General features: G+C 40.4%; 1 protein-coding gene across 1 annotated transcript in view; it reads left to right on the forward strand.

Moving 5' to 3' along the window:
• Positions 1-10,383, forward strand: part of CFAP46 (cilia and flagella associated protein 46) — a 71,750-nt gene extending 61,367 nt beyond the window's left edge. Inside the window, exons 51-59 of the mRNA XM_033148068.1 lie at positions 373-443; positions 1,921-1,981; positions 2,692-2,727; positions 3,131-3,230; positions 4,797-4,909; positions 5,977-6,058; positions 7,084-7,220; positions 8,172-8,255; positions 9,717-10,383. Of these exons, the coding sequence (XP_033003959.1) occupies positions 373-443; positions 1,921-1,981; positions 2,692-2,727; positions 3,131-3,230; positions 4,797-4,909; positions 5,977-6,058; positions 7,084-7,220; positions 8,172-8,255; positions 9,717-9,847 (815 nt within the window). The 3' untranslated portion in view covers positions 9,848-10,383. The remainder of the gene's footprint in view (positions 1-372; positions 444-1,920; positions 1,982-2,691; positions 2,728-3,130; positions 3,231-4,796; positions 4,910-5,976; positions 6,059-7,083; positions 7,221-8,171; positions 8,256-9,716) is intronic.
• Positions 10,384-11,450: the final 1,067 nt, after the last annotated feature.

Here is an 11,450-nt window from a genome sequence, read left to right on the forward strand (position 1 = left end):
TTGATGATAGCTGGTATCAAGATAACATATTTTACATTTCTGCTTAGGGAGCAGCCTTGTACCCCACCATTAATTCTCTCAGCATACCTTCCAGTTCTACAATTCTACAATTTTATGGTTTTATTATTCTTATGTAGAGACCCCTGTGAAAAAGTCTTGTGGTGTTTGAACCTGTTTATACAATTACTGTTAGAATGCAAATGTTGGTTATCAGAATAATTACTTGTAATAAGCCTTCAGACCATCTCTGTAATTCACATATATTGATGACCATGAGAAGTACCGTATGTCAATCTTTGGAAAACATTGCAGGGGTTGGGGAGAGGGTGTCATATCTTATTCTAAGGATGATTGTGCTTTTAACATTTTCAGAAAATGAGTTCAAAAAGGATGCGAAAAAAGAATCAAGACCAAAAGGTGAACAGAAAAGGGGTATGAAAGTGGTAAGTTTTTTTGTTTTTTTACGATATCTGATGCATTTCTAAGCTGCATCATAATGCCCTGTTCAAGATCCAAAAACTCTGCAACTTTCTAGTAGTTTTATTTTAACTTTATTATGCATATTAGTGAAGCAGTTGTATAATGCATTGTGTTTGCATGGATCCTTGTTTCGTCTTGTTATACCTTTTGTTACAAAACAAGAACTATAAACTTCACAATAATAATTCTTCTCACTCTTGATCATAAATTCCTGCTGCCCTTCTGGAGAAACACCACACGTTGATATTCCTTGCAAATACTTTTAGTAATAAAGTTGCCTTGAAAAAGGGATCAGTAGTCTGTCCCAACCCAATAGACAATATAGGCAGTTTGGGGTGTCAAAAATCTTGGCAAATTCTTCAAGGGTGAATATAATTCTTCACTCCTTCCTAGACCCTTTCAACCAGGAGTGGGGGACCTGTGGACTTCTAGATTCTGTTGGACTCAGAGACAGTCCTACCATTAGGCACAGTAAGACAAACACTTCAGGCGGCAGATGCTGAGGCAAGCATCAGGAGTGAGATGCTGGGAAATAGGGCTATGTGTGCTGAACAGCCTAATCTGCACCCCCTAAGCTAGACTACTATCCTTGGGAGTGGCTGGGGAAACACAGCCGGATGGGCGGGGTATTATGATCATTAATATTAATAATAACAATAAATTATTATTATTATTATTATTATTATTATTATTATTATTATTATTATTATTATATCCATCACTGGTGCTGAAGTAAGATTCGGCTATCAGTCCAGTAGGTTCTAGAACGTGTAATGGAGGAAGCACAATCTAGTCCTTCAGCTCAGGCATCCAAATGGTTGGCCAGCTCCGGTTGGACTCCAGCTCCCATCACCCTTAGTCAGGGATGATAGTCTTGTTCTCCCACATTGTAGAACCACAGATTGTCCACCCCTGCTTTAGACATCAAGGTCTGAGATATGGAGGCTGTTTGTGTTCTTCCTCCTTCACCTCCCCTATGCATTCCCATTATTCCCAAGTCTTAATCTTAGGAAAGGGACTACAATAGGAGAAAACCATCAATAAAGTCCTAACAAAGATGGGGGGGGCATATAATTAATTTCTACCCTGGGCAGCAAAATAGCATGAGCAATCCCTGTGCTTGAGAAGTAGTGTTGATCAGGAAATTTATTCATATTACTTCCCCATGATCACAACTGTGGCATGCACACTCTGACATGATTTTTGTGGCAACTGGGATCTTCCACAAAAGTTATACACAGTAGCATTTTCCATGTTGTTATGACAAAAACAGTGTTATGCAGTATTGATGGATGCTACTTAGGATTCCAGTCCTGAGCATGCTTGCCAGAAAGTAAGTCCCAATGGAACTTATTAGGCTTTCATTCTGAGAAAAGAAGTTAAGAATTGTGCTATGGGTGTTCTTTCATACTAAAGCTAAGACTGTTTCTTATTCCACAGCCTAACCTTAACCGTGTTCTGCCACCCAACTGCCTTCCAATTGATATACATAATGTTAAATGTATCCTTTCAGAAGTTATTGATTAGCAAATGGAATACTTAAACCATGAGTTTTACGTCCGAGCTGCCCGTTTCCTTGAGCTCAGCAATCGAGCCACATCACTGCTACTGTCTGCGTCAATTACTGAATCGTCTTCAGAGCTAGGAAAGCTTGTAGGGCAATCGGACTGACTTCCCTGTGCCAGCTGCTGCTACTACTGTTGTTGCTACTAAATTCTGCAGAAATGCAAGTGTCAAAGTGTATAGAAAATGTCTGGCTTTCAGTTTGCTAACCTTTACAGTCGAGAGGAAATGGAGTGGAATTGGTGTGTGAGAGACCTTTGGACAATAGAAAATAATACTTGCTTTTTAGACAATACTTAAGCTGCAAAGATGGAAGGGAAGCGGTTTCATCATGTGAGAGGACTATGGGGGTCCTCTTGGGAGAGAGAGCTTGGATGCTACTGACTTTGGAAGGGTAAAGAGTTGGCTTAGGCACTAAAGTGGGGGCCTGGTAAGCAGAAGGAGGGAACTGCTGGTGGTAATTTCTTCAGGGAAGATATCGAAAGGTGACACATTAGGATTGGATGCTGAGGGTGCCACTGGCTTTATTTCTGGTTCCTGCACCCAATCGAAACTGGAGGCGGGGGGGGGGGGAGTTGTATGTACCGGTAGTTAATTATATTTAAATTTGACACCCCTCGTTTGCATGTTCTTAATGGTATGTCTCAGATGTTGTGGATCCATATAATGATGTAACAGAAAGAGGTAAAGTTTGTATATTATAACTTGTTTACCATTACAATAGCTGTAGTAGAAATCAACCTAGAACTCTAGTTTCTTTCTTTCAACATCAGCGAAACCATTTTCAAACACTGTGCACCTAATACGTAGGTTTAAAAGAGGCTACAGTTTATGGTTGAAAGAGAATGACCTGGTGTTATTTTATATACCGGTATTAAAGAAAGTCACTTTTTAAAGTTTCTCTTTTTGCATGCAGAAAGCTCCATAACCTTTGTAGGCTTATTTACAAATAACCTTTGTAGGCTTATTTACAAAGCTACTATCATATTATTTTTAGAAGCTACAGCTGCTTAAAATTATACAGAGTGGGTGGGTGGGTAAGCACTGGAAACGCTATGTTCCTAATGACAAAAAATTGTATGCTCAGAATCGGATAATCCTGCACAAAAATTTAAGACACTCCTAGAGAAATTTGAGCCGTTTACACTCCGTTGGGATGGAATTATGGGTAACACGCAATTTGCAAGGTATGTAAGCTTCTCATTAATTTTGCACATTTTTTTTAGTACCTAAACCAATGCCTAATATGTTTGTTCATATGCTGCTAGTAAAGAAGTCAAAACAAGGCTGTTGCGGGGAGGGAATCCAGCCAAAATGTAGTTGCTTTCAGGTCCCACTGATTTCAGTGTATGGTTTAAGAAATTTTCCCATTGAAAAGAATGGGGCTTAAACTTGCTCAACCTTTGTGGCTTCTTAGTTTAGAAAAAATGGTGAGTAAGGATTGACCTGGGATAGGTGTGTAAAATTATGCCTGGTATGGAGACAGTGGATAGAGAGACATTTTTCTCCCTTTTCCATTACACCAGAACTCCGGAACATCCAATGAAGCTAAATGTTGGAAGCTTCAGGACAGACAAAAGAAAGCATTCTTCACACAGCGCATAGCTTAACTATGGAATTGACTCCCACGAGAGGCACTGGTGGCCACAAACTTGGATGACTATAAAAGATTAGTCAAACTCAGCCCATAGCTGATGGCTGTGTTTTAGCTCCACAGGCAGAAGCAGTCAGCTTCTGAATACCAGTTGCTGCAAACTGCAGGAGGGGAGAGAGGTTTCTTGCATTTGAGTCCTGCTTGCAGGCTCTTCCCATAAGCATCTGGTTGGCCATTGTGAGAATAGGATGCTGGATGAGGCGCCATTGGCTTGATCCAGCACGCTCATCTTACCCGAGCATGTCAGTCCTTTGCAATAAAAATAACCAAAGGAAGAAAAGTAACAGGGAACAGTGGGCAGCTAGTTTCAGAATTTAGAAAGCACGTGCAGAGGCATGCCCTTATACACTTAATACGTATACTCTTCCTATCTGTAAAAATAGAATTGTAAATTATTTTCCTCTTCATGCACAGTTTGTACAGTAGCAGGGGGTAAGGTGGAGTGGGGTGGCAGCACTCACCTGACCACCAGTCAGCATCTTACTGCTACTTACTGGGAGATTGGGGGGGGGGGCAAGGTCAGTGCCTCTCTGATGCTCCCAATGGTGCATTTGCTCTGTGCTAACCTTGCCACTGCCTCCCCGCTACTCCTCTCTGCCTCCTGATAAACAACAGCAATGCAGCCAGCTGGAGGTCACGTGAGTAGCTGTGTTCCACCACACCATCTTTTGCTGCTTTTCCAAGTACAGTCATACCTTGGATCCCAAACGCCCTGGACCTCGGACATTTTGGCTCCTGAACACCACAAACCCAGAAGTGATTGTTCCGGTTTGCATACATTATTTTGGAACACGAACATCCATCAGGGCTTCCACGGCTTCTGGTTGGCTGCAGGAGCTTCCTGCAGCCTATCAGAAGCCGTGATTTGGTTTTCAAAGTTTTTGGAAGTCGAACAGATTCTGTTTGACTTCCAAGGTACGACTGTATTCCTGACACTCGGGCACATAGTTGATGAAAATTGATCATATTTCTTTAAATGTAATGTTTTCTAGAGCTGAGCTGAGCTACTTAAATTAGCAGAACATCGTGCTAATACAATTTAATACCACACAGTGCAGATTAAAGTTTTGACTGTTCTTTTTTCCCCTTCCCCTTTCAGTCAAGCAGACTGGGAACACTTACTGAATAACTGCAGTGCGTTTATCTTCTCTGGACTGGCAAGATTTCTCTTATATACATTACTTGAAAGATTAGTTGCTATGAATATCCCAGGTGATTTTATGAAGCTGAAAAAGGCTGTTTGCTTTCCTTGCAGATCATAACAAAATTCTATTTACTCAGATTGAAATATGTGGTTTTATTATTACAAGTGTTAGATCAGCTTTCTGCAAAAGTCGTCATTCGAAGGTGATTTAATTTGTGGTCCCTGTGCAAATTACATTATAAACACAAAAGCTGCTGTAAGCTTGGTTTCTTCTTACATAGTATAGGTAAAATCAGAAGCTTGGGCAAGGTGGAAGGCACCCAAATTGGACCTCATCCCCTTGTCAGCTTTTGTCTTTCTGGAATTGGGAGCACCACTGATGTAGGGAGGAGGGAGGCCCAGCATGGGCCTCTCTCATGTGGCCTGGGAATTTTAAGAAAGGAGCCATTAGCAGCTCCCACAGCATAAGATTTACCAGTACATCAGATGGGTTACTTGCAACTCTGTATTGGGGGGGGGGGGGTCATCCCTTGAAGCACACTTTCTGAATAATGGAGCAAATTTCTGTTCCATGGAGTGGTCTTGGGATGATGTGCCTTAACAACTGACTGTACAACACTGCATTTTTATTACATCTTGATGGCAGTACCAGCAAGGCAAACATAGCAGTGAATGGCTGAGAGTTGAAACAAAATGTGGCCCTTTGCAGTGCTCCCATTCACTGTTCCAATCCATCAGCCATGCTTCTTCAACTTGCTACGTTTTGTTCCACAGCCACCACACCAGGTTTCCTGTTACCTACCCCTGGTTGATCAGCATTACGCAACCACTGAGCATGCTCAGTCCTTATTGACTGTTAGGGAGTTGTTCCCTTAAGGTCTTTTATCAAGGTTTTTTAAAATACTTCTTGAAACCTTGGGGTTCCCAGCGTCCATCACTGCCTCCCCTGATTTCTGCCTAAATTCCACTGCCCCCATGTCACACACCGTACCATTTTGGATAATTTCACAGGGGTCTGCAGTGAGGAATGTGGGATATTAAAGCCTTGTTAGACAAGCAATTTTCTGCTCATGCATCTTTGGATCCAAAATGCTACTGAAGTATAACATTCATATTATTGCTTCCCTTCCCACAGAGTGTCAGTTGGTGATACTTTCAGACCTCGTGCATTCAAAACCAAGTACTGCACGAGTCATAAACCTCGATGGGTTTAAAAGGTAAGATCGACATAAGTTTTAAAGTCATTGTGTCCAAGGCAGTCCTGTACATCCTCTACTCCAAAGTAAGTACCACTGGGTTCAATGGAACTTACTCCCAGGAAAGAGTACATAGGATTGCAACCTAAATTCCTCATTCTTTGCTGTAAAGAATGACCGCTCACCCAGTCCCAGGGTGGGCGATGATTGCAGCCCATCTTGGCAGACTCTGGACCCCAGAGAGCAATGCCATGCTAGGCAGCCAGCCCCCCGTGGTGACTGGTCTTTCCCGCCACATGGTTCAAACTGGCCAGTCTGGATGGGGTGTGGTAAGGGAGTGGACCAGAGTGGAGCAGGCTTTGCTTCTGTCTGCCCCCTGGCCTAAAGGCCAGCTAAACCTGATCTCAGGACCACAGTCCCTATATGTTTTATGCCCTGCTTCTCTCCACCTGGCTTGGGGTGGGGCCTGACAGGCTCCATAAAGGAGTGCTGCTGCTGCTGGGCAGAGAGGGCACCATTTTTGTTTTTGTTTTGTTTTTTAAATTGCTTTTATTTTTTATCTATGTCATTTTAAATTGTGATATTAATGCTGTATTCTTAGTTTTAGATTTTATGATTTATGTGGAAATTGTTTTCCATTCGGTTGTGTACTTTTTCATGTGTGTTATTTATTGTTTATGATTTTTGTTATGTTGGTAATTACACAATTCTTCTCATGTTGTAAGCCGCCTTGAGCATTTTTTTAACTATGGAAAGGTGGCATATAAATAAAAAGGATGGTGATGATGATGATTTTGTATTTAAATTGTTGTTAAAACTTATTTATTGTAAGACACCCAGAAAACTCTATACTGTAGAAATAAATAAAATATTTAATGCCAGACATGCTGGTGAGAAAAAGATAAGAAAAATGCAGCTCACTTTCTATTCTTGTGAACTGATGAAATTTGAATGAATGGGTTTTGTCTCTTTGGTTCAGGTCATTCAAGAATGTCTGCACCTGTAATTTTCATTCATTGCATTTCTTTTTTCTTTTCTTTTTTTAGCTCTGCACGCCTCTCTCTGGAAAAGCCAACAGAGACAACAATCGTTCTGAGCCTTGCTGGAGTGCGTTCTGTCATAGCTAACCAATGGTATACGACCCTGGAAGAGAATGCAACAAAAATGGAAAGCTTATGTGAAAGTGTGTAATAGCAAACTTCATAAAACAGCTGAGCCTAATGCTTTTCTTCTCAGTGGTGATGTTAGTGTCCATGTTTAGATGTGAACAAATGAAGCTTCTGTACTCACATACCCTCCAACATTTCTCCGATGAAAATAGGGATGTCCTATTCCATCATCACCATCATTTTATTATTTATACCCTGCCCATCTTACTGGTTTACCCCAGCCACTCTAGGCAGCTTCCAACATATATAAAAACATAATAAAACATTTAAAAAACTTCCGTATACAGGGCTGCCTTTGGATGTCTATTAAAGATTGTACTTATCTCCTTAGTTCGGGTCGCATAACTCCATACTCTCTGACAACAATAGGGATATCCTAACATGCCCTCCAGCATTTCTCCAATGAAAAGAGGGACATCCTAAGGAAAAGTGGGACATTCTGGGATCGGATCAGAAACCAGGACTGCTTCTGTAAATCCAGGACTGTCCCTGGAAAATAGGGGCATTTGGGGGTCTGTACTCATGAAACGCCTAGAGCAGTGGGAACATGATCCCAATCCAAATTTGTGCCTTGGGCTGGTTTCCTATCAAAACTCCCCCAGCTGCTGTTTGTCCCAAACAGTACTTACTGTTTGCAGCAAATAGCAGCTGGGGAACAACTTTTGGCAAGAAGGCAGTGCAGGACCTTGATCTGATAAGGAACACATTCCAATTGGGGCTTCGGTGTTGCTTTTTCTTGAATACAAATGCGACCAATTTAACCTCAGTTCTTAAATGTGTGCATAATCTGAAGTATAGCTTGGTCCACAGGATTTCAAAAGGCCATTGATTTCAGTGGGCTTACATGCATCTAACTCTGGTTAAGACTGAGCTGTCATTTGCAAATGTAGAAGAAAACTGCAGGTTCCGCTTTCATGTTTTGTTTTGAGTGTGTTCAATTATAAAACTACTGTGTTTCTTTGCAGATTTTATCAAAGTAGGCAAGACAACTGGACAGGCTGTTCGTTTTCTTCAAAGGAGTAAGAGTGCTGTGGATGAACCTACTAAAAGTAAGATTTAAAAGTTTTTAAAATAAAGTACACAGATTGAAGTGTGAACAGATCAAAATCTTACAGCATTTTCTTCTCACCATTTTCTTATTTGATTAAAATGCCATTATATTGTATATTACAAGCACCGGAACTGCTGAGCTTGCTGATAGAAATGGTATCACTCTCATCTAAGCAATTTGCTAACCTCATATTGAAGACACCAAGGGGGGTGGTTAAAACAAACAAATACTGAAAGATGCATATATTTAAAAGAGTGTGTGTGAAAAAGAGAGAGAGAGTGAAATGTCTCCCATAAGGAAGGTATTGTTTTCCCCCAAAGGAGCATATCTGTACATAGCTCCAGTGCTAAGAACAGTTGCTCCTCTGAATACTGGGTTTGTGTTGAACCATCAAAATAACCGAATTATATTTCTATACGCAGCTGTAATGCCAACATTTTTCCAATTTACTTACTACAAAAAAGGACTCAAAGTTCCAAGTTAAATGTGACACAGGAGATCCAGAATTAGATTATCTCACAGTTGAAAAGAAATTAATAGCAGATATAGCGGTCCCAAATCAGTCCTTGACTGTGGCACCAGGGAAGAGGGATTAACGCCATCCCTGCTCTCTGTTTCCCTAATTAAAATTGGCTCCCCAAACCTGTTATTTGCTGCACTGGGGGAAATGACTAGATACTTGTAACAGAAATGTTTACTTGTCACCGGTGATCAGAGGTTTCTAAGTTCCAGACGGGGAAGCCTTTTGCTGTCAAAGGTTGTTAGAAGCACATTTTCCCCCCTTAAAGATTTCTGAGCACTGTAGTTTGTTAAGAGTTGCTGATAACTGTTTCTCTATAAGGGGTAAACTACAGTGCCTTTAAAGTTATAGTATGTATGTAGCCAATAACATTTTCTCTCTGTCAGATAGAAGAGATGGTTTTCCAACAGTTAACATTAGGATTAGCTACCCTTTGATAGATCTAGCTTTATGGCATTTAATGCAGACAGTTTTTTAATGTTTAGCAAAGTTTCTGGTCACTGAGTTATTTTATGAGCTAATTTTAGATCCGATTACATGCAGTTCTTGGGGATTTCAGTGATTTCTGAACACTGGTATATGAAAAATGAATATATGGATAGGCAAGTGTATATCCATATATGGTAATGTATATATAGTTGAGGACTAAAACTATGTTAAGAGTTCTCCTTCTCTACTATATGTAGCAACTGAATAGGCCTAAAGAGACAGGTATTTAAGCAAGTAGACATTAAAACTCTGGGCACCATTCAGCCAATGTTAAGCCCCTTTAAATCCATTTGATGTCAATAGGAGAGTTGGGTGCATGTTTAAATCTCTTCCATTAGAAGCATTTGCTTAAAACTGCTTAACTTGAACAGGATCGTGCGCCCAGTTTCTTTAAAATATCTCTCTAGCTAAAAGAAAATTTTAATTATTTGTTCTGAACTGTGTTTCTAGCGGAGCTGGATGCCCCTGAGGACAAGAAAGAAGACCAGAGAGAAAGTCCCGGTGGGCTAGTGCATCCTGCCCCACAGCCATCAGCTCTTAATACCGTTTTATATGGGCTGCCCAACATGATGTTTGTGTGATTCACAACCAATTTCTTTATGAAATATGGAAATATGGAGATCTAAATATGGTTAGATTGTGAAGTAAAACTATTTTTTGCTGTAGTTTGATAAAAATAAGAGTTTATAAAAGTTTGAGCTGTGCTTAGTGGCTCTTTTGAATTTAAATAGTGGTATTTAGATATGTATCCAAGGTTTTTTGCTATTGAACATTTCTCATTTGCTCAGGACTTTTCACTGCAGATTTTGAGGCCTGTTTTCCCCCTTATGTGTACTCAGAAGCTAAATTGCGTGTGTGACACTACTACATGCCGCCATAGTACTATTAGCTGTACAAATGGCACTATACTGACACCTAGTGATCACAACAGTGCATTTCAAAACAAGTTTAGTATGCTAACCTAGGAGGGAAAGCACTCGTTTGTTCCAGTTTTGTATAAAACAGAAGCATGCCACTTCAGTAACCTTTCGTACAACCATCTATATTGACAGTAGCAGACCGACTGTGTAAATATCATGTATGTGAGGTTACAAATAAAGTGTGCTTGTTGGGTTTAGACATTTCTGTGGTGGGTCATTTATATGAGCAATCACTGCACTCAAGTTTAAGGCTTTTTTTCTCAACCAAAAGGAAATAACACAAGGCCAGTTCTGGGGGTAATGTAGTGTGTCAGTCATTGTACTTTCAAAGACATGTCACTGTTGGAAGCATTGCTTTGCATAGATGGATACATATACTTTTTCAAAAATGATGTATACTTTGTAACTTACAAATAACATACAGTCGATAAGCAGTAGCATTGCTGTGCTGTGTTACTTGGGTGCTTCTGCAGTTCAGTGTAAGAACGCATGTTTGGGTGTACAAATAGCCTCGGATTTGAAGCTGAGCATCTGCAGTTAAAGGATCTCGGGTTGCAGGATTGGGAAAGACCTGGCTCAGAATCTAAAGTGTTTGGTCCAAGTTCTGCTGCCACTCAGGATGTGAACTAATCAACGGCGTTTCCATCACAGTCAAGGTCTTAAAGATATTGGTGAGATCTAGAAAGCCACTTGTATAAATGCAAGGCACTTTTGCTTACTCAAGAAGGGGGTGCTGAATTTCCATTGATTCTCCCCTGAAACTGCAGCACTCTCGCAATCCATCAAGCACCATTCTGAAAGGTCCCTGACTGCCAGGTAGGGATGCATGAATCTGCCAGTTTCACTTTCTCATTATTCCAATCTTAAGTTTTGTTCTCCACATTCCCCCATCACTCTGAAATTTTGTTAATGTTTGTATGGAATTTTACCCCCTCTTCTTTTTTTGCACAGCAATTCCCCTTAATATAATGCATTTCAAATGTTATTTTCATGAATATATGCATTTTAATTCACACTTTACCCTAGTGTGTGCATTTTTGTACAAATTACATGGCCAGAGCACAGCATTACAAAATGTGGAGAAGTGTGGGTGTTGAAGGATGGCTTGTATTTTGGTTCATGTATTATACATGTAAGTGTGAATTGGGTAGGTTCTCCTTTAAATTTGAACTGCATCTAATTTCTCCCCCATCTCTACTGTCAAGAATAGCTGCAGCAAAAAGGTAGACAAACTCTGTTGTATGACTGGAACTCCTCTCAGTCT

The sequence above is a fragment of the Lacerta agilis genome, chromosome 5, assembly GCF_009819535.1.
Source record: "Lacerta agilis isolate rLacAgi1 chromosome 5, rLacAgi1.pri, whole genome shotgun sequence".
Taxonomy (NCBI): domain Eukaryota; kingdom Metazoa; phylum Chordata; class Lepidosauria; order Squamata; family Lacertidae; genus Lacerta; species Lacerta agilis.